The following is a 22,825-nucleotide window of genomic DNA, read 5'->3' on the forward strand; positions in this document are numbered from 1 at the left end:
GGCTAACCTTTGCTCTAATTAGATCATGTTCATCATGCAATTTTTAGAAAGTAATATATTATTGTTTGTTATAATAAATTGTAAGAAAATGTAAGTTGAACATTATATAACAGGTAATTTATCAGTGTTTAACAATAAACACATTTAGTTTTGGATTATGATGATTATTTTATCTTAATTAATATTCTATATAAAACTACATAAACTCAATTATTAATCTCCCACTCAAAAATCAAAACACAAATACGGAATTTCCGAACACTTAGTTCATTTACACGAGTCCTTATCAAACATTCTTATAAACATGCAGATTATCTGCGTAGACTTTCGTCAGAAAATAAAACAATACTGTTTATGTAAATGTCTCTTGCCCGATGAACATTTCAATAAACTAAGTTAAAAATTCTGTTGTGACCAATATTTTAAACATTACCCCTAAACATTATGAATGTGTACTTGTTGAAGACACACAATCATGATCACAAAATCAATACGTTTTGGTCAAACACCAATTTCAGTAACGCGTGAGTACTTAACATTATAATATATATATATATAGGTAGCAACTGTTCATTATAAATAATTATAATTTATAATAGTATGAAACCCGTACATGTGGGGTGGTAGTTTTCAAACAACATGAAAATCGTGTTCTATGGTAGTTATTATTACTCCGTTGTTAAACAACCGTCGACTAAACGAATATTATATGATATTATGATCCACTAACCTTATAAACGCGATTTTTGAGTTACTGCCAATGATTATTTTTACTTTATAGTGTCTATTCTAAACCTTTAACAAAAAATACATGCGAAAATTTTGTTTTTGACATGCTCCGCAAAATCACGGCGATGACGCTCGGCATCGGTCATATCCTGCACTGGAACGACAGGAATCTCTTCGAGTTCCCTGAAGACTTGAAACTGAACAGGGACCGAGTGTATCAACTCTACATAAAAAACAACTTTATCGAAGTACTAGTAAGTGGATTCCATACTATATTATATACACATAAATACATAATACTTACTTATATCATATACGCAGGGGTGCCATTTCAGTCTTTCTCATGAGAGGGTGTAATCATTTTATGACAATTATTATTAAAAAAAAAAAATCCCATAGACATAATTATATTAAAGCATTTTCTTCTCGAAATTAAACATACTATATATTATACTATACTATATGTTTAGTTATTATTAAACAGTTTTTTAAATATAGGTATTATATAGTATTATACATAGCTATATCAAAATGATAATACATTTATGCATGCATAGGTAATAGGTACTATAAATAAAAATAATGTCTATCCTATCAATACTGTAATCAGCAAAAAAAAAAAAATTAGCCAAACTCGAGTAAAACTAGCTAATCTGTACACTGATACACTGATTTACAATATTTTATTTACATACAATAAAATATAATGTGTATAATAATTAATAAGTACAAATTTAATATTTAAACTTGAATGCCAAAGCCAAAGTATCGATGAACATATGGGCCAGCTATGGATATAGGTTTCAAAGGGTTGCATGTTTCCCTACTAGAGGCACTATCAACCACCGAATGCACTCCCGATTATATTATATTATAATATTCAAAAATTAAAATCACACGACTGTCGATCATAAATTCACCTCGTGTTTAGGTACTTTTAACGATATTAAAACAGCAAATTTAAATATAATACAATTTTTAATTTTGTGTTATCTATTGGCTATCGTCAATAAATAACAACGTTAAAAATGTCCAAATTTTATCCCACAGCTATTAGAAACTAGGTATATAAATCAGTTGCTTTTAAAATTTACGAACTGATTGTTGTCTAATATGCGTAGATTTTATTTTTAACATAATATAACTATGCAGCCAGGATGGATTAACAGCTTGGATAAATTGACTCACATATACATGGACAACAACAAACTGTCGACGTTTCCCGCGGAAATTTGTGAATTGAAGGGGTTGGAAGTGCTATGCGCTCCACGCAACTCAATTACGGACATACCTTCCACGATCGCTGCTCTCAAGCGACTGACGCAGCTGAACTTATCCCACAACCGAATAAGAAAAGTCCCCGGCGGTAAGTCACTATGTATGTTGCAAAAAAGAACTTATAAAACGAATTCAAATAATTTCAACGTTTCAATTCACAAATGTAGAAAAATAACTATTTATAAATAAACTTTACCCGTCTAGTATCAAATTGTTCGGTTGTATATATAGGTGCACAAATTTTATTTTAATAATTTCATACGCATAAGCAATAAGTAAAAAATGTTATATCTTCTACAACCACCCTATTAAGTATTTCCATGCAAATTGTGTAGTTGTAATTCGCGATGGATAACATATACATTACCATAAGTAATAGGCAATAGCATAATGAAAATAGGTTTAAGTAGGTACCAAATAAAGGAAATAAATAATAGTAAGATAAAAGTCAGTACCTACACACGGACACGATATTCTCTTGTTTCATATTCTAATTATTAATTAAATTAAAATGTTATCACAGATTAAATAAAACTTTATTTAATCTGTTGTGTTAATATGTTATTGTTATTGTCATAATACTAAACGTAGTACGTCACCTTGACTATCTTATGCTAATGAATATTAAGTGTACCTATATGTATTATATACTATGTACACGATTATAGTCAAACAATTAAAATATAACATCTATTAATTTTATTTATTATAAGCATAACTTATTTTATTATTAAATTAGCTCTATTCGGTGTATTGTGTAGAATTTAAGCGGAATAACGTAGAATGCCATAATGATTAATGATTTATACAAAACACAAAATACTAGATGCACCTACCAGCTACCAGTATAAATATATTAAATGAATTTAAGAAAATTATCAAATAAATTACTATTTGATAGTTATAGACAAAATACATAAATCTATTACCTATAGATTGTTGAAAGTGTAATTTTACAACCATAAAATAATCAGGACGTAACATACGTAGGACGTAGCCATTAAAAAACCCGTATAGCGTACAGGATTAGTGATTACAATTCATAATAATGTTACTTATCAAAATTATTTTATCTATGCTGCTATTTATAGCCTTATTTTTCATTTTAATGTGCAATGAATTGTTTATTTATAATTTGTGTGTACCAAACGTCGTATATGAGTCCTTGAATACTATATTTAATATTTTAAACATTTTTTATACATAAATACGTTGCCATTAATTTTCTATACAACATAAAAGGTCTAAGAAATAGGTAGTTAGAAATTTCATGTTGTGATGGCACTGCAGAGTGCCTAAATATAATAAATAATAATAGTATTAATAATCGAATAGATAACTATTACAAATAAGTGATAACCTAAATACTTAATATTTCATGTATTATATATTTATATATCAATAGGTACAATGTGATAATTAAAAAACATACTACATTCGGACATTCCTACTTATTTATAGTTCATTAGATTTTTATCTCGCAGGTAGACATAAAAATATGAATTCATGATCATATTTTAAAAATGGATAGTTATAATTAAAATTTTATTTAAAAGAAGTATCAAATAATCTTGTGTTTTTCATTTTAAACATTTATTACCTATTATTTTTTAAATTTTTAGTGCACATTTTTTCAATGTTTGAGGACGCCATACCCGCTTGACATTGTGTTTTCTCCGTCTTACAAATGCGTAACATAGCAAATTTATGCTCAGCAGATCACGCATAGCTCCATAAGTTTAAAAATTATAGTGAATTGACTTTTAATGAAATTTGATGATAAGAGCATCATATGTGTTCGTATGTTGATTTTTTACGATAGCTCTATTTTTAACAAGTTATACGCATATATAATATAGCATCAATTTAAAATGCTCATAACTCGCTTAAAAACTGAATAATCATAAAAAAAAACAACGTACGAACACAGATAATTTTCTTGCCATCAAGTTTCATAATAAGTCGATTCACTCTAATTTTTAAACTAACGAAGCTAAACGTGATCTTCTGAGTATAAATTTGTTATGTTACTCATTTGTAAGACGGAGACAATACATGCGCAATGGCGTCAAAAAATGCACAATTTTCTAATTGCAATCTTGAGTATTATTTTATACATATACGTACCTATAGATGTTTTAAACATGCCATCTCTATGGCTGTTGGACTTGTCCCACAACGAAATCGAAACTTTGCCGGAAATCTATCCAGATGGATTATATTACGGGGAAATATTGTTGAACGGAAACAAGCTGATCTCTGTGCCAGACAATCTCGGTCGTCTGAAGAACATCGAATACCTATCACTGGCCCACAACAAACTCCTGTACGTTCCAGCGGTGGCTTTCAGGTCGGAAGCCAGTATCAACGTAGACCACAATCCTTTTTTGAATTACGTGCCAACCACTATTAAGTATATATTAATAGAACATATATTTATTTGTTTAAATTAATACCTACCTACCTAATAAGTAATAAGTCTACACTATACAGAAGATAATACTTATAATTCAATACATTGATATGTTGATAAATGTATAGTGTATATTTAATTCTAATATATAAGAATTTCGTAAAGGACTACCTACACATCTATATATATTATAATTTATAAGTTATAACATTATTTCTGTTATAAATTATAATAAATGGAAACAAAACTTTCATAATTTTCTTTCAACTGATAAATGATAAGCCTCACACAATACGTACATATAATAACCACTAATAATAAAGTTTATAGCTAAAAGGGCTTTTGAAAATTTGCACCTTTTAAAATTAAACTTTGGATACCAACACTATTCTTTTTATATTATATAATTACATATTTAATATCATGACATCATGACATCATGCATAAACGCTTTCAAATTTTCTTATAGACATATTATGTAAAGAATAGTTAATACATACAATCAAATCTCGTCTCTTGATAATTCGAAATTCTCAATATCTCGAATAAATAAAATTCCCCTTCAAATAACAATAACACTTAATGTTAAAATAATCTTGTCAACTCGAAAATTAATTGGACAAGTTCTCGATATCTCGAATTTTCTTATCCAAATTTAGTAGTAAATATATCATATATAAGATGATAACGTTTTCGATGTATTGGATAGTGCTAATGAAGAAGAAGTCAACAACCCGCAAAATATAACCTTAACCATCACAAGTATAAAGAAGTGACTCTTGCTTTAGAAAAATTAAGCTTTTAAAAAAAATAAATACATTTTTTGAAATTTTTAGTTAGTCGAATTCTCCCCCCTCCCCGTGAACTTACCAAGAGTACACTGTATTTATTTTTTAAATTTTCACATGTATAAATGTATTTTTCATACACATTTATATACGTATTTTACCGTTATCAGGGCAGAAAATTGTGGTACTCAACAATTTCTGGAAGCGCATATGTTACCGAATATAACTTTGACGTGCAACTCTCGCAATTTGATTGTATCACCTAAAATCAAAGAAGTGTTCTGTGTCCAAGGAAATGCACACTGTCCTACTTTGAAAGAATTTGCTCTCAGAGCGCTCTACGTTTGGAAGACTCCATTTTACAAGGATTGGGTCCCCAAAAATTTGTGTGAACAATTGTCGTCAGGCCCAGCTGCTTCCTGTATGCAATGTTTAAGACCCTTGTTTACATACACTTATATATGCATATTACAATACGAGTAAGATGTTTTACATACTATATATAATTTAATATAAATAAAAAAATACAACACATTTAATATTTATGTAAATTTGAATGAAGTATTTAAGTAGGTATATTATTATAGTAGGTTACCTGTACCTATCATATTACTATAATATATATATACCTAATTTATATTACTGCTATGTGTGTTTATGATCATAGAAAATATACTTAACAATATAATTGACGATGTTGTGTTTCTTAAGTTTTTTTTTCAGATCACACACTCATTTCAATGCCCAATATTTTTGTTCTAAATCGTGTCATGGGGCATTTAAACAAATAACAAATCGTTACCAAATGGATTTACAAGAATTGGATTTTAAAATTAAACCTTATGGATTTTTTCAAAGTTGATTGTGATTTATTATGTATAATTAATATTAATATTGTCATTATTTTTATTTATATTCTTGATGTTCCTAATTTTACAATTATATTTATTAATTTATTGAATTCCAAATATAATAATGAATATATTTATAATATGTACTACATTACTACACCTACCATCATATCATCTTATAAACAATTTTTATTAGAAATTCTAAATGAAATCTAAATCAACAGTTTCTAAACTAATATTATACGAATTTTTACCTCACGACATCTGCCAAGTACCAATTATTATGATTTGTTTTGTACTTCTGTGAATTATTAAATTCTAAGCGGAACGATGAATGTAAGTATAGATTTTATACAATGATGTGTGTGTGTTTTTTTTGTTTGTGTACACGATAAATATAGTCAATATAGATAAAATGCTTCAACTTTAAACTTTAAGTGGGGTTTGCAAACCTCACTTTTTATCACTTTAAAACAAACACACATACATATATATACCTATATTATATATGTATACTACTAACTATACCTACCTATAGACCATGGATATTTGTTTATTAGTTATTATTTAGCCGTGATATAGAACATGTCACTATTATGCTTAAACATAAATTAAAAATGTCTTTATTTTAATTTAGTAAAAAAAATATATTTCTGAAAAATAGGAAATTTTAACAATAAAATAATACACTATTGCCATTGGTCATCGACCGTCGACCGATTAATTAATATCAACGTTATATAGCGAATACCTATATATTTTTTTTTTTATTGATGGAAGTTTTAAAATACCTGTTATAATTTATATATATTTTACTAAATATTTCATGTTATTATAATTTTTTTTTTCATGAGCTTATAACAGCGCCTGGGCAAGGGTCCACACTCCCGACTCCCCATTAGGATCAGTATCCTAACAAAATATCGTCGGTAAAAAATCACGAAACCAATTTATCGTAAGAAATAATACTGCCTTAAATTATTATCGTGTCTGCATATTGCATTTAACCTTATCTTATCTAATCGTATTTACCTTTTACCTAATAATACATTCAAGTATACAGATTTTTAATTTTTTAATTTTGTTTAATATTATATCCAATAATTTTATGTAATTCAAAACAGTGGTGTAGACAAGAATTTTTATGGTAGGGAGAGAGAGAGGATATACCTATATACCCCCCCCCCCAAACAATTTAATTTTCCTAAAAAAATGATTTTTTATCAAAAGTTGTTTGTCCGGAGTTAAATTACTAACAATAGAAAAATAAATAAATTCCAAAAATACAAATTTTCAGTATTATAAATTTTAAATTCAAAAATACGATTTTTGAAAAAAATAAGAATTTGATGTTTTTTTAAACCTAACTTCTCAAAGGAGTTTTGGCGACTTTTATTGAAAATTTGAAAGTACTATTAAATAATTAATAAAGCATTCAAAAACACACTTTGAAAAAAAATAATTCGAAGTTTAGGAGCTAAACTAGAATTAAGCCATACCTAACTATTATTAAATATCAACCAATAATCAATATAACTTATTTATTATTAAACTACTGCTAGATTTCAATGATTTCATACTGGCGATATTTATAATTATATTCCATGATAATATGATATAGTATATTGGTTTAGCGATATTTTACCGGCGATATCTTGTCGGTGATTCATCCCCCCCACACCATTATACTATTTATATTATTATAACAAAATACTATAAAGATCCAATAGACTTAATTTAGGTAACTATAAAAATTAAATATTGCCCTTTTTTGGTACTGGTCTGTTATTGCCCCGCCACGGGAACGAAAAATTTTATCGCCCCGCCAATTACGAATGCGGCGATTTCGAACATATTATTTTATTTATACCTACAACAGTTACCTATCGCTTTAATTTATTAGTTTAGGTAATTTTACGGTACTTATTGGTTATCGCGACTACCTAACAAAAAATATGACTGCAGTCGCTACGCTCCGCACAAATCGAAAATATCCCTCGACTTGCTATGCAACGCCACCTCAAGTAGGTCACAGCATGGGCGCCGCGAGAGGGGTGCACGTGCACCCCCCTGGCTTTTCAAAAAAATAAAAAAATTGAATGGTATTATATAATATCAAATAATAATAATATAAATTATTATTATTATATCATATATATAATAATTACTAATATTATATAATGTATATTAGAATTAGAAATCACCGTATACTATGCACAAATGCACCCCCCTGATAAAATTCCTGGCGGCGCCTATGGGTCACAGGGTAATCACTGCCCATATACTACGACATAATTTACCCTGTGACCTACTTAAGGTGGCGTTGCATAGCAAGTCGAGGGATATTTTCGATTTGTGCGGAGCGTAGCGACGGCGCCGAGTAGCGTAGCGACGAGTGCCGAAACACGCGCAGTCACATTTTTGACTTTTTTTTTGAATTTTTAATATTTCTCGCGATAACCGATAAGTACCATAAAATTACCTAAAACTAATAAAACAAAGCGATAGGTAATCGCCGCGTTCGTAATTGGCAGGGCGATAAAAATTTTCGTTCCCGTGGCGGGGCGATAACAGACCAGTACCCTTTTTTTTATTTAATTATTAATTGTTTTGACTAATTTTATTGGAAAAACATTTGTAGTTTTGAATTATAAAATGGTGAATATCATACAGGTATTATATCATTGACTTTAGAATATATATTATTTATATATAATGGATATTGTATATTCTAAAATCAATGGTAGGTATAATCATCCATTTACCCGTATAAAATAACTATTTCTTTCCAAACAATTATTATTTTTTTGTTTTAATTCAAAAATAAACAATCATATAGATATTATAAAATATTCATCAAATATGTATATATTATCGTTTTAAAAAAAATACTTACTCTTTTTGAGCTATTTATAGACATGCTAATTCTTAATTTTGTTTTTAGTTTTTTTCCTGTAATTACCAATAAAAAATTATTCATTTAGCAAAATGATTAAAAATGTAATATAAGATCCTATTACCTACATACATTTTTTTATAACTGCATACAAATATTAGTTATTAAATATAGGTAATAGGCACTTTTTTTTATATGTATGTGAAACTAAAATGTTGATAAAATTTGTCAAAATCGCAAAAATTGCATTTCGTGGAACTGAAGTCGACTTTGGACCTAAAATAACAATTTATTACTAATCGTTTATATTATAATATTATTATGTGAAATTTGAACTACTAGCAGTAAAATATGAGCTATGGGAATAAACTACCCCCCCGAAATCCGACAACGACAGCTGCATCCGCAATTGTCATATAGGACATTGGGGTGGGGCATTAAAGAGTTCAAAACCTATTACGGCATTACCTATATAAAAGTAACCGTCTAAGTGTATTTGGTAGTCATACCACTGATGATTTTTGAGTAATATATTTTTTTTTTGCAACGTACCTACCGACCATAAGCACGATTAAGATTTAAGGTAATAATATCAACATCTATATGACCTGTCTTAAATTAAGTTTCCGATAAAGAACATAATATTAAGTAGGTACTATAAAGAGATAGCTAAGTTTATTCTAAAAGTCCAATGTCGCTTTAAGTCTCAAGACTGCGAGACATTGATACATCAATTTAATGGCAATAATGGCATACGTACTTTCTTATAGGCTTGTTGAAAAAAGTAAATTCGTATTTAGTTAAATAATTTAATATTGATTAACCACGGAGTTAGAGACTAACTTACGAGTGATGCAAGAATTTAAGACAAATTGTATTGTATATTAATATTATAATTTATAAGTAATACAAATTAATAGTTAATAGGTACTTTCTAAAAATTACCAAGTTCTATAATACCTAACCGGCAACCGCTTCCAGAAACCGTTTTTCACCGGACAATAGTCTGAATACCGCGGTAATGGTAACACTGGTCGAAGTGTTTGTTTCATTATTATTGTATGCTCGTGAAACGTTTGGAAATCGGTATTCTACCTATCTTTCAATGTTTTTCTTTTCAGCTTGTTGCAGTGTCTTGTTATCGCATTTGAAAACGGCATTAAATAATAAATAATATGTTAAAACTAATATAACTTATAAGTAGGTAATACATCTTTTTTTAGTTTTTTTTCTCACTCCTAACGGTTTTAGAAACTACGGAAATGACCATAGTCGCTCAAAACACCAACCGTCCTCTCGTCGGATTGAATTCCAACTAAATCTCGTCGATCTGCCGCGACATGATGTCAATCCCTACGAACAATCTCAAACTGGCAGTGGAAATGGCGACCCGAGTAGAATCAGCTCTAGCAAAACGGGTCGGTGACCAACCGGAGGTATGTGTAGTAGTTTTCGTGCCGGCTTAGCCCAATAGTCAAAAAAACCAAGAAACACTTTTTACAAAATATGTCGTCGCGTCTTGAACAGGCTCAATGTGCGCCCCCTCAACAGGCTACGTCGCAGCTCAAAACCCAGTTTGAAATCAATGACTTGGCAGACACTGATCGTATACTACTCACCAGCAAGTCCATACAAAATGACATCGAAGAATTTTCGGGTGATTTTTTTCTTTATTAATTATTTCTTTACCAAAATCTCACCGCAATACTGCAAGTCAGTTTATGAGTACTTAATATTTATTATTTGACTATTAATTTTTAAAATTAAATTAACTGTTATTCTGTAGGTACGGTAATTGTTACTAGAGGACGATACTTGACTCCTAAAGAAAAAAATCAAGCATCATCAGAACGATCATTACATTTACTTATCAAAGGGCCAAAAAAACAAAATTTAGATCGTGAGCATATTGTGTTATTACTTATTATTAACTTATATTTTGTTTACTGTTCACTCAAAAATACATTTTTATTTTGACTAGTTGCTATTCAAAAAATTCAATCACTTATTCAACGAGACAAAGATATGTCTAAACATCCAAATTTGACATCTGGTCCTTTAATTAATGGGGCAGGAATTGTAAGTAAAATGTTTGTTTAACATAATTTTATCTAAATATCACCACTAAAATTATATTAATTGTCAGGAAAAAGTCTTAATTGGCTTAGACCACGCACCTCCAGCTTTTGACCTCAGGAATAAGATATTAGGCTTAAATGGTGCTAATCTTCATTATATAATGAATGAAACAGGGGCTGTAGTAACCATGCGAGGACGAGGTTCTGGATTCATTGAGGCTAATGGACAAGAATCAGTTGAACCTTTACACCTCTGTGTCGAGTAAATCTAATTTTAATTTTAATTGATCATTTATAAACTTGTTTTGCGATACAAGTTGACTTTTTATGTTCAATGTTACCTGTTACTATTATAGGCATGCAAAAAATGAAGTATTACAAAATGGTAGACAATTAGCTTTCAATTTAATTGAAACTATTCAAAATGAATATAGTGCTACATATGCATCTAATCATGTAGCACCACCACCCAATATTGCTCACCAACCTTCCAATGTACACATCCAACAACCACAAGTAATTCATCAACAAACTATACAAACTAATAATGGTCAAATACCACAAATGAATCCAGGTAAATATCTAATTTTATATTTTAATGATCTATTTAAAAATCAATTATCTAATTTATTCATATATTTGCAGCTCAATATCAGACTGTTCAAGTAGCTGCACAAACTGGAATGATGACATTACAGGATGGCTCTCAAGTGGTACAGACATCTGTTGCTAATGTTCAAATGCCATTATTTGCCCAACAAGCTGGTAAGAGAGTTGATACATGAATTTTTTACTTTAATGAATATTAAATTTTATATTGAATAATAAACTTACTTTGTATCTTAAAACTCCCTCATTAGGGGCTAAATCATTAACTTTTCAAACTAATATTTAGAACTTGTTGTAATTAATTATATTTAAAATAAAATAAAAATTATATTTTTCAGTCCCTCAATTAATGGCTGTTCCCCCTCCAGTAATGGGAGGTCACCAACAACAACAATCGGCACAAAACGCACAGGGGCCAACTCATATAGCTTCTTTGGGTCAACATCAAGCCTCAATTATGCCTCAAATCCAAACACAAGTAGTTAATCAGCAACAACATCAACTTCCATTGTCTGTTACACCAGTCAGCTATTCAGCAATTCAATCACAGCAACAGCAGCTAATTCAACAGCAAGCAATACAAACTGTATGTTCCATATTAAATAATTGTTATTATTATTTGATATACTTATATTTATTTTTTTGTATTTTAGAAAAGTCTAGAAAATGTTCAACACACCCCATCTGTAACTCATACTACTCCTACAACACTAGCTAATGGTGTTATTCCACATACCCAAGCATTTATGACTCAAGCTGCACTTCCTATTCAAGTAAATATAAAATTATTTTAAAAAATTTCAAAATTAACAAATATATTTTTTTTAGTATATTCAAACATCCAATGGCCAAATCATTGCATACCAACCACAAGTGCAATCAAATACATTCCAAATGGCTCAGTCTCCCAATGTGGGTCAAGTGGCTCAATTAAGCCAACAATCCAACTCTGGGTTGATAGGTACCACTTACATACTTGGTAACCAAATGGCACAATATCAACAACCATCTGGCCAACCAGGTCAAGTCATGATTGTGCAATACCAACAACCACCACCAGCTGAAATTCAACAGCCTGCCGTACAGACTATTCATTTACAGCAAACACAATCTGGTCAATTGATCCCAGCAAACATTCCTAATGGCCAATTAATTGTACAACAGACACCAGGGCAACCTGCTCAAATACAAATGATGATGCCTCAACTAAATCAGTTCCAAAATCTTCAACCACAAATTATCCAAAACTTGCCAGGCCTTTTACAATCTCAAGTTAGTCAGGCGTCTACACAACAGTTGTTACTCCAACAGCAAGGCAAGGCGTTCACTCAACAAACAGCTTCGCCTGGTGGCAATCAGTTAATGTCACTGCCAATATCTCATCAAATTTTACAATCACAAGGCAATGGTATAGTTACAATGACACTTCCACAACAGCAGCAACAACAAACACATAAACCCCAACACCAATTGATTCAGACACAAATGTCAGATAAACAACAAGTCATCTACAAACAAGATGACAGCCATCAACCCATCATGATACAGCAAGGACAGCAACAATCAATTCAGTATTTTCAACAAAGCAACCAATTTCAATATCAGCCTTTAAAACGGTCATATGAAATGGTTAGATAGTTAAACTCTAGTAGAAACAAAATAAAAAAAGTCAATAATCTATACACCAAGTGTTTTCAGGTTGTATCGGAAGGTGGAGGAATAACTGGGGCCAAAATAATACGAACTGGGCCATCTTCAGTTACTGGGCAAGTACATTCATACGTACAATACATTTATTTAATTATTTTTTAACAGCAAATAACCCATTAACAGTTTTTATTTTAGGAGTTTCTCTAATCATGTTATTTTTCAGAAGAAGAGGAGATTAATTTAAATTTAATTTTTTTTATTTAACTAATTTTTATTGCAATTTGTATACATTTATTCAACAGTAATGATGGTAATGATGACAATCAAATACGCCAACTGACAATTAATGGTATGGTAGCTACATCAAATACAGGGAGACGTACTCCGCAGACTAATTTTCAGCATCAATTAGCAACAGGTGCCTCAAACATTACAGGTTAACTATTGTAATGATAAATAATACTTACATTGAAAAATTTTTATTTTCCAGCGTAGCTGCATTAATTCTAATAACATATTATTTTTCAGATTTCGCAAGGAAAACTAATAATATTAACATTAATTTTTTTACAGGACTTTAAAATTTTTTAATTTAATTTTAATATTTGTTTAAAAACATTAATTATAAGTTATAACTAATGAGTTAATACTAATTGCAGGTGATTCACGCACTAAGGAATGTTCAAACATGAATTCCAAAGGTAAATATTTTCAAATAATATCTTAATGATTCAGATACTTAGTAATCATAAATTAATTTTCAGAAGACTTAAATAAACAAGTTGACAGAAATAAACAGCAGCGATATCAATTTTATCCTGGTAAAAATAATTAATTAGTCTTTACCGATATCTAAAACACAATATTATGATACTTTCCTGTTATCCAAGACTACAGACATTTGCTACTTTCCTAGTATTACAAACTATCTTATTTTTTTTTTTTAACTAATCATACTTAGTTTTTTGTATAGTGTCTTGATATGCATTAAATATATGTTAGTATAAATTGAAAAAAAAAATTAACAGGTATTAAATCTTGAAGTGTGATTACTATTTCATAATCAGACTAAAACTGTTAAATTATTTTTAATTAGCAAGTAAATACAATTTACAGTAAAAACTAATAATATGAATAATATGATGATTAGTAATTGTAAATTTGAATAATGGAACACAGTATATACTACATAGATATTGTTAAGATTGTGGTAGTAATAATAACTATAGTCTTGTATAATAGGTAAGTACCCATAATCATAATAAGCTTGTATTTTTCTATCGAACTCAATGTTAAGCAATTTAATTGTTATTCTATTAAATATTAATAAGAATGTTTATTAATAATTTTATTGCTTTATAAATTGTACATTATATTAAGTTTTAATTTGTTAAGTATTTTTCTGAACTAAATGCACATAAATATATATCATCGATGTTTAAATGCAGGACGTGGATATGAACCAGATCAACGATCGGGTACTCCAGTATCAGAATCTAATCGAACACAATCTGTGACATTCACAGTATTGCCTGATCCTATGAGAAATCAGACATTTACGCCAGCTCAGGCTGCTGATCTACAACAACAGCACCAACAACAGCAGCAGCAGCAGCAGCAACAACAGCAGCAGCAGCAGCAACAGCAACAACAACAGCAGCAGCAGCAACAACAACAACAACAACAACAACAACAACAACAGCAACAGCAGCAACAACAACCACAAGCCACCATTACGTACCAAACCCAACAACAAATACCGTCGTATTGGATTCAGCAAGGTAGCTCTCCCCAAGAAGGTACTATTTCCGGCACATCTCCTCCAAAAGAAGGAACACTCCATTATGTAGATTAATTTACGAATTGTTAAAATACATATGTTCAATAAATTGATTAGTTTCATGTAATTTTTATTTTATACGTATAATTTTAGTTGAATTAATAATTATTTTTAAGTCTATTTTTTGAAAAAAAATTACATTTTTTAAAAAGCATGCTTTTATTTATTTTTCAACAATTATCAATAACAATCAAACCAATAAGTGTTCTAGCTTAAAAAAGATTACGGCAAATAGGACATGTAGACTTGTTGCTTGTAACAAACCATTTATACTGAAAAACAAACCAATCAGAAATATTAAATTACAAATAAGTATGGAAACGAAATGCAGTTTACATGGTAGGTAACTGGAACATAGGACCTATGGAACATAAATATCAACCAAATACTCACTAAACACGAGCTGTGGAATTTCTTGTGACATGTACGACAGGCAGACTTGGGCAACTGATAGTTAGAATTGTGAAGTATAGAATAGCATATGTAACACTCTTCGACGCCATCAAACTTCTTTGTGATATTCAATTTCCACAGATAAATACCGTCAATGATCGAACCGTTCTGATGTGAAAAGAACAGTGCCAACTGTTTCAACCATCCTTTCCACTGAGACATGTTAATCATGCTCTTGTCGCTGTTGACTTTGATTAATCCCAAAGGATGATTATTGGCCATTTGTATTGTGATGTCTACAGCCGTTTCTTCTATCATGTACGAAACAATAAGTATACCACGGTTTTCATATAAGTTCACCTGAACAAATAACATAGGATAAAAATTGAATAGTCAATAATTGTGTTCACATTGGGAAACGTCACAAAATAATACGTACCACTATATTGTCGATTTTCTCTGCTTGTTTGATGTCTTGGAACTCTTGAACAATCAAACTCTGCGATACATATTTGGTTGTTAGTTTGTCAACCAACGTTGACACTTTATGTTCACTGTCCACCCACCATTTGCGTACAACTGCTGGTAATGTGTGTAACAGGTTGTAGTAAGTCCAGCAAACCATGTGCCAGAGTTTTTTATTGTTCCAATAGTCCGTCGATAAACAACTGGGTCTCGTGTTGAACAGATCTTTGATGATAGGATTAACATCGTTATTAGCATATGTCTTGATAATAGATTGTGGCATTAACTTCAATAAATTCTCCATTAAAATTGAAATTGAATTGTTATTGCTAAATAAAGATATATGATAAGTGTCAAGGTATCAGTTAGTTGTTATTAATTGCTCATTGTATATACAGAACATGACTTACTTCAAATGAGAAATGTACTTGTATCGTTCTTGAGAATCGAGTTTTGAACATAATTTAAATATAACATTCCATACCAACAAATAAACTCGAGTATTTTTTAAATCCTCAGAAAAAGTTTCAGGCTCAAATGTACTTCCAATTCTAAGAATACATTAAAATTAAAAACTATTTAAAATAATTAAAAATTGACAAAAAATAATACTTGATATCAGTTAACATTGTACACATCAAATCTTGAAGTTTTTGCAAAGGTAGTGTGGAAAGTTCAAATGGTACTTGATCGGATTCAAAATCAGTGTCCACATCAACTTTACGTACCTCACATAATCTATCAGATTAGAAAATAATATAATTAAAAAAATGATTTATTAATAGTATTTTGCTGTTTTTTTATCAACATACCTGTCCAAAATATTGTACGCAGTAATTTCAATTGGGTAACAGTCTGAATTAATTAATTCTGAACAAAGGCTAAACCAATATTTTTGATCTATTTCCTCAAATTCTAAATAATTCATAGCATTGCTTAGAGCTTCTAGCACAAGTTCATGAACACAACTGTTACAATTTTTTGATAACTCAACCCAAATCTTCACCAAGCAATCGCGTACAATTTTTGTATCTGATCTAAATACTATCAGATTTTCGTTGCTCTGCGGTACATTTTTATAAATTTCTTCATGATAAAATTTCATCAATTTTACAAATAAGGAACCGACCAAGGAAGTAGCTACTCCGATGGGTAAATATGTTTTACTGTCAAAATTTACTACTTTGGTTAGAGTCAACATTATAGATTCTAAGCGATTGAATATTGTTTTGCTGTATTTTAATATGATTGATGCATCATCTGTATAGAGGAAGATCAAGTTTAAAAACTCAATGTTACGGATGGTTTCTACCATTGTCTTTTCATCTTTCAAACACCTAAAATGTACAAGCACATGATCATCATTCATCGTCAATTACCAGAAATAACTGAAATAGAAAACTTACTCAGCATCACTAGTGAGCAATTTTTCTTCAGAATCCAATACCTTTTGCATCTGAGACATTGTATCACTGTTGGTTGTCTTTCTAAAGTGCACATTCCAAACACATCGTGTATCTGCCAATGAAAGATGATCATACTCCAAGTTGCTCATGCCGCAAAAACTCACAAAAACCTATATAAGTCAAACAAAAAGTATGTCAACAAATCATACTAAGGTATAGCACATATTTTTTAAACACAGCAAAAATTATTTTATGCCCTAGTTTCTGTAGAATACTAACGATAAATTAGTAAATTACCAATCACTCATAATATGAATAACAGAATGTTAAATAATATGTTACAAATAAGTAAAAACACATACAAATGCAAAATATTAAATTTATCAATTTACAAAATTTCTTAATACTTTTTTATCATACCATTATTCCAGGTGATTTGAAGTTCAGGGAAAAACAAAATTTGAGTTATTAAAATTCAAAAATCAATTCAGTGTTATGACTGAAAAATAATTTTTATTTTAAAGATATCAAGGTTCAAGTAACTAAGAGCTAACTATATACTATTTAAAGTGATAACATCTGAATTATTAGAAAAAATATAAGTTTATAGAAATACAATAAGTATATTACTTTATAAATGTATAATATAAGTTAATATTTTAAAGATGATGTTGAAATTACAGATTGGCTGAACAATAAATAATAAATCTATTGAATGTTTTCATGTTTAAATAAAAGAAAAAAATTAATGTCACCTGAATAATGTGTATAAAGTTTGGACTGTCGCTATATTTTGACATTGCAGAATTATACAAATTAATCAATTCTTCATTCGATAATGACAACATATCCAACATAAATTCTAATGATTTACACCAATATGGACCATCATCAATTGTTCTAAAATTAAAATAAAAAAATGTATGTAACAATTGTAGAAATCATAAAAACAATCCACATACTTTTCCATAATTTTGTTTATAATAGCATTAGCTACATTTTTTGATTGCGACTGAATGAGTACAGCAACACTAGTTTTAGTATCCTCGAGAACAGCATTCTTGATTTTACAACAATATTTTCTCTAAATTTAAAAAGAAAAAATGTATTATAAATAAAAATAACAGTACTTTTTTTTTTATGTATTCTCACATTTGAAAAATATTTTAGTAGGTGCACAACCACATTTACATTACATATTACATCAGCCATAATATTAACAAATTCTTCATCTACATTTTCCAATTGATTGGGTAGTTCATGTTCATTAAAAAACTTTAAAATTTGTTTTGTGAACACATACATATGAGAATATAATGCATACACATTGTCAAAGCATTCATCACTTGTATCGATATAATTTCCAATATTTCCAGTGTAAAATAGTGATCCGTCAATATAGGATGCCAATTCACAACATTTAATTGCTTTTGAGTGATCAATGCTATTTGCACATTTTATCAACTCATTCAAAAATTTAATTGGCAAAGTATTTTGTTTGGTACATAGTGAAAAATCTTCAATAAATTGATCTACTGCACTTTCTACATGTTCTATATCAACTCCTGTAATTTGTAGGTAATTTGTGACAACCAAACTACATCTCTTCATAACTTCATTGTCGTGTGAATCTATCATATAATTTAACACGAGTTTCCAAGTTTGACTGAGCTCTTCTTGGTCTCTACATTCACCATCTTGCGATTTTTCCAAATAAGTACAGATTAAACATTCCAATGTGTTGAATATAAGATCGAGATGAGAATTGACAAATGACTGATCGCTTAACTTTCTTTCAAATATTTGTCTTAGCATGCTAACTAATGGAGATGTAGGGTTTGTATGTACAGTTTCCAAAAGTACTTTAGTCCATTTTTTACACACAGTATTTTCTAAAAAGACAACATTCATATTATTTAGGCCCAATATTATGTTCAAGATTAAACAAAATTACCAGTAAGTATTAAACAATTTGTGAGAAGATTCGATTTATTTAAGTCTACATTAAAGGAAATGAATTTTTTAAATTCATCTTGCATAGGAATAGCCTCTAACCAATCGCAAATCACTATGGGTAATGTATTTCCTTCACTAATATACTTCATTATTTCTTTAAGCACAACATCTAATCCAAACTGAAAAAAACAAAACTTTTAGAAACACCTTATTACAAAATATTTAAATAAATAATAAATACCAAATTTAAGTCATCTATCATAGAAATTCGTTCATTATCATTATCAATGGTTTCCAATAACCCAATAATTACTGATATTGAGTTATAAGTCAAAACTTTTTCATCATTAATCCATGTTTTGACATATTTATCATACAGCCTGAATAATGATGATGTATTATCGTTAGTGCCAGGTAATGTTTGAGATAATTTTTGATCAACGCCATAATTTTTAAATGCCAATATCACTTGACACACGTGATTGGCATACATATGCCCAACTTCTGGGTAAGAAGTTCTATCTAAATAGAACTGTAAAACCACATTAACAAAATTTGCCAAATCATTTTGATAGTCATCACTGAATAACTGTTTTGATGGGAGAAACACTTCTCCAGATTCTTCAAATGTAACTCTCAAATTTTTTTTTTTCTTTACTATAGGATTTTTTAAATGATTCAATACAATTAAATGTACTTGGAGCTGACCTACGATGTTATCAAAAACAATTTCTTCATCAAGACCACTTCCAATTAAAAGAGTATTTAAATTATCCCAAATTGTGGTTTTTAAACTGTGTAATTTATTATTAGTTAAAAATTCAAGGAATACCGCCAAATGAGATATAACTGGTGGTGTCATAGTTTTTGCTAATTTTCCTGTAAGACTGAACTTAATTAAAGTTAAAACCTGTTGAACATATATTAAATTAATGTAAAAATAACATTTATATTATTTAAAATAATGTACATACTTCAGAAATTACTGAGTTACTAAACAATTCATCTTCACTATTATTTCTTAAAATGTATATAACAAAATCAAAAAGAGTTTCAATGCCAGAAACAAAATTGGTACGGTCAAAGCGGTTAGACATTTTTTCTAACCTAAAATATAAATCAATATAATGATTCAATAATAAAACTTATTATTATTTCATACCCTTGTATAATTGAAGCAATACACTTCAAATAAAATTCAGTAGCTGTTATAGTATTCATGACTGGGCAATTTTTACATAGTTCTAATAAATTTTCATATGCAGATGAAATGCATCCTTTTGAGCAAGACAAAAGTTTCCATAATTTAGGAAGGAAAATTTTTTCAGCATTTGATTGAGACCAAAAGTAGTTTAACTATATAAAAAATGATATTAATAATAATTTAAGTCATAAGATATACCCTACATAAAATACTATATAATATAAATTTTACCTCGGGTTTTGATAAAACAATCATAATATTTTTCCAAATTACAACAGACACAGTGACATTATCTTCATCGATATTATCAAACACAGCAAAAGCAACCTTTTTACATTCACTTTCTAAAAAATGTTGCAATTTAAATAGTATAGAATGTAATAGAGTATACCAAGCTTGTCGAACCTATTGATAAACAATAAAAAAACAATTTTTAAATAAATAAATTTTAGAAAAAATTGTAAATCGTACACTTGGTGTTGGATGTTTATTTAACTTCCAATAGGTAGAGTTAGTAAGTAACATTGATTTCAAATCACTTTCAATATTTTCAATATGTTCAGCCGGAAGTGAGATTAAAAATGTTGCTGTTGCATATAAACAACTAGTGGCCGTTCTAATTTGCATTTCCTTAATTTCATCCGAATCGACTCTTTAAATTAATTTCAAAAACATAAATAAAAAAATGTTTAATGTATACATTAATTTTTATAAACTTACTTAGTATTTAATAATGCTGAATTGGTAATGTTCTCAATTAAATAATTAAATATTTCTTTTTGACAAAACACAATTACTTCAGTTCTTTTATTTGGAGGGAAAGTGTTCTAAATTATACAGTTTAACATAAAATCAATTTAAATTCATATGAATATAGATGTACAAACCTCAAAAGTAGATAATGCAACAGATGCAGTTGGTGGATGAGTGTCATACTGAGCCACAAACCAATGAGCAAAAAATCTTTTTAGAAATGGTGCTACATTTCGATGTACTCGATTTAGGTAGGACCTCAAAGCTTTCTGTGTACCTTCGCGTATACGTGGTTCATTATCTTTGCATAAATTTACATATTGAGCAATCCATGGAGCCGAAACTTCTCTAATTGTATCTTCATCTTTAGAATCACATAACGCAACAAATTCTTTTAAGGCCTGCAGAACATACATTAAAAGTGAGAAATGTTATTGACCTAATTTAAGTTAGTTAAATCTCTCCATAATGAAAATAAAATTACTTGGGGCCAACAAATTTTTCCATTATAGAAAAGTAAACCTCACCACTGTATTTGACATACCGTACTGTTATTGACATTTTTTGTTATAAGAAGCATTTTGTTTTACAAAAAGTTTGTTATAGAGAGATTTTTCTATACATAATTACATACTTTGAGTTTAGTGGTAGAATCTTTTTTGTTCATTTTTTTCAAAACCACTTGAAAATCGGGACTAACATTGCAATCCAAAATGTCAGCAAAGGGAAATTTTAGCTTATCTGGAACCACTCCATATGTATCAGTAGTACTTAACAATAACTGAGCTCTTGCGCTGCTCGATGGCTATATAGAATATAAAAATTAAATTTTAACACCAATATTTCACTATTCCATCACATAAACGACAAACGAACTTACTTTGTAATTATTTTTGACCCTTTGAGCAACTTGTTTTTTCCCCATTGTAATATAAAAATGCTAACTGTTTAATTATAAAATTGGTCTCAAAACAATAACGTTGGCAAAAAAACAATCAACTATACACATATGCATATATTCTATGAAAACAATAAATACTTGTCTGATTCAACTCTAAACTTATGTTTATTTTATTTAAAAATTTGATCTGAGACTGTGAGATATATTAATATATGATGTTCATTACTATATTAAAGATTTGTTTACAATCAAATTATCAACATAATACAGAACATTATTTTTCTTTCTCGAAAAACAAAATCTTATCAAATCTAATAGCATAATATTGTCAGATACTACGAACATATATAGTAATACAGACCATAATAGACTATGACTGTGACTGTGCCACGATATTTGAAGCACATAATAATATAAGCGATGACTTTACTTTGAGACGTGCTATCAGCGCATGCGTATGTATACTCGTCGCATATTTATTCCAATATCTCTCCTAATATTAAGTGTGACAAACAAAAAATACGAAAACAAAAGTTTTTAGAGGTTGGTACTTAATTTTTTTTTATCAAAATTCTTATCACACTCCAGGAGAACTAGTTTGTTCCCGCCAAATTT

General features: G+C 29.3%; 3 protein-coding genes across 7 annotated transcripts; 2 read left to right on the forward strand and 1 right to left on the reverse strand.

The window, feature by feature from the left end:
- Window positions 1–126: 126 nt before the first annotated feature.
- On the forward strand, window positions 127–6,199 carry LOC114128552 (leucine-rich repeat and IQ domain-containing protein 4-like). Of its 3 annotated transcripts, none has more exons than XM_050204768.1 (6): window positions 127–524; window positions 782–983; window positions 1,882–2,107; window positions 4,141–4,420; window positions 5,379–5,687; window positions 5,920–6,199. In XM_050204768.1, the coding sequence occupies exons 1-6, from the start codon at window positions 445–447 to the stop codon at window positions 6,068–6,070; spliced, it is 1,248 nt and encodes a 415-aa protein (XP_050060725.1). In that variant the 5' UTR covers window positions 127–444; the 3' UTR covers window positions 6,071–6,199. The 3 variants fall into 3 exon arrangements, with proteins under 3 accessions (XP_050060725.1, XP_050060731.1, XP_027848888.2); XM_050204774.1 differs by having other exon boundaries at window positions 128–524; window positions 896–983; XM_027993087.2 differs by having other exon boundaries at window positions 133–524; window positions 1,882–2,095.
- A 3,563-nt stretch (window positions 6,200–9,762) lies between these two features.
- LOC114128570 (putative uncharacterized protein DDB_G0271606) lies at window positions 9,763–15,286 on the forward strand. 3 transcript variants are annotated; one of them, XM_027993111.2, is made up of 16 exons: window positions 10,005–10,155; window positions 10,207–10,391; window positions 10,483–10,612; window positions 10,742–10,855; window positions 10,937–11,034; window positions 11,102–11,295; window positions 11,390–11,607; window positions 11,679–11,798; window positions 11,981–12,228; window positions 12,296–12,415; window positions 12,471–13,271; window positions 13,341–13,408; window positions 13,595–13,728; window positions 13,952–13,993; window positions 14,057–14,113; window positions 14,741–15,286. In XM_027993111.2, the coding sequence occupies exons 2-16, from the start codon at window positions 10,296–10,298 to the stop codon at window positions 15,145–15,147; spliced, it is 2,847 nt and encodes a 948-aa protein (XP_027848912.2). In that variant the 5' UTR covers window positions 10,005–10,155; window positions 10,207–10,295; the 3' UTR covers window positions 15,148–15,286. The 3 variants fall into 3 exon arrangements, with proteins under 3 accessions (XP_027848911.2, XP_050060702.1, XP_027848912.2); XM_027993110.2 differs by having other exon boundaries at window positions 9,763–10,391; XM_050204745.1 differs by having other exon boundaries at window positions 9,763–10,391; window positions 13,595–13,710.
- Window positions 15,273–22,568, reverse strand: LOC114128569 (E3 ubiquitin-protein ligase listerin). The gene is made up of 20 exons (XM_027993108.2): window positions 22,190–22,568; window positions 21,944–22,114; window positions 21,444–21,710; window positions 21,277–21,383; window positions 21,028–21,208; window positions 20,788–20,961; window positions 20,515–20,708; window positions 20,327–20,459; window positions 19,594–20,262; window positions 19,351–19,531; window positions 18,549–19,288; window positions 18,359–18,480; window positions 18,152–18,296; window positions 17,397–17,566; window positions 16,803–17,327; window positions 16,603–16,728; window positions 16,401–16,541; window positions 15,965–16,319; window positions 15,526–15,885; window positions 15,273–15,404 (listed from the first exon to the last, which is right to left on the reverse strand). Exons 1-20 carry the CDS (start codon window positions 22,232–22,234, stop codon window positions 15,345–15,347), a joined length of 4,866 nt encoding a protein of 1,621 aa, XP_027848909.2. The 5' UTR covers window positions 22,235–22,568; the 3' UTR covers window positions 15,273–15,344.
- Window positions 22,569–22,825: the final 257 nt, after the last annotated feature.

Source organism: Aphis gossypii, chromosome 1 (genome assembly GCF_020184175.1).
Source record: "Aphis gossypii isolate Hap1 chromosome 1, ASM2018417v2, whole genome shotgun sequence".
NCBI classification, from domain to species: Eukaryota; Metazoa; Arthropoda; class Insecta; order Hemiptera; family Aphididae; genus Aphis; species Aphis gossypii.

Excerpts from the sequence above, each read along its gene's own strand:
- LOC114128552 (XM_050204768.1), top strand. The coding sequence starts at position 445 with ATGAATGTGTACTTGTTGAAGACACACAATCATGATCACAAAATCAAT. Across the intron at positions 525-781 it reads AACACCAATTTCAGTAACGC|TGTCTATTCTAAACCTTTAA; the intron begins GTGAGTACTTAA and ends TTTACTTTATAG. Across the intron at positions 4,421-5,378 it reads TACGTGCCAACCACTATTAA|GGCAGAAAATTGTGGTACTC; the intron begins GTATATATTAAT and ends TACCGTTATCAG.
- LOC114128570 (XM_027993110.2), top strand. The coding sequence starts at position 10,296 with ATGATGTCAATCCCTACGAACAATCTCAAACTGGCAGTGGAAATGGCG. Across the intron at positions 13,729-13,951 it reads AGGTGCCTCAAACATTACAG|GTGATTCACGCACTAAGGAA; the intron begins GTTAACTATTGT and ends TACTAATTGCAG. Across the intron at positions 13,994-14,056 it reads TTCAAACATGAATTCCAAAG|AAGACTTAAATAAACAAGTT; the intron begins GTAAATATTTTC and ends ATTAATTTTCAG.
- LOC114128569 (XM_027993108.2), bottom strand. The coding sequence starts at position 22,234 with ATGGGGAAAAAACAAGTTGCTCAAAGGGTCAAAAATAATTACAAA. Across the intron at positions 19,532-19,593 it reads TGATAGATGACTTAAATTTG|TTTGGATTAGATGTTGTGCT; the intron begins GTATTTATTATT and ends TGTTTTTTTCAG. Across the intron at positions 15,886-15,964 it reads AGAAAATCGACAATATAGTG|GTGAACTTATATGAAAACCG; the intron begins GTACGTATTATT and ends TTATTTGTTCAG.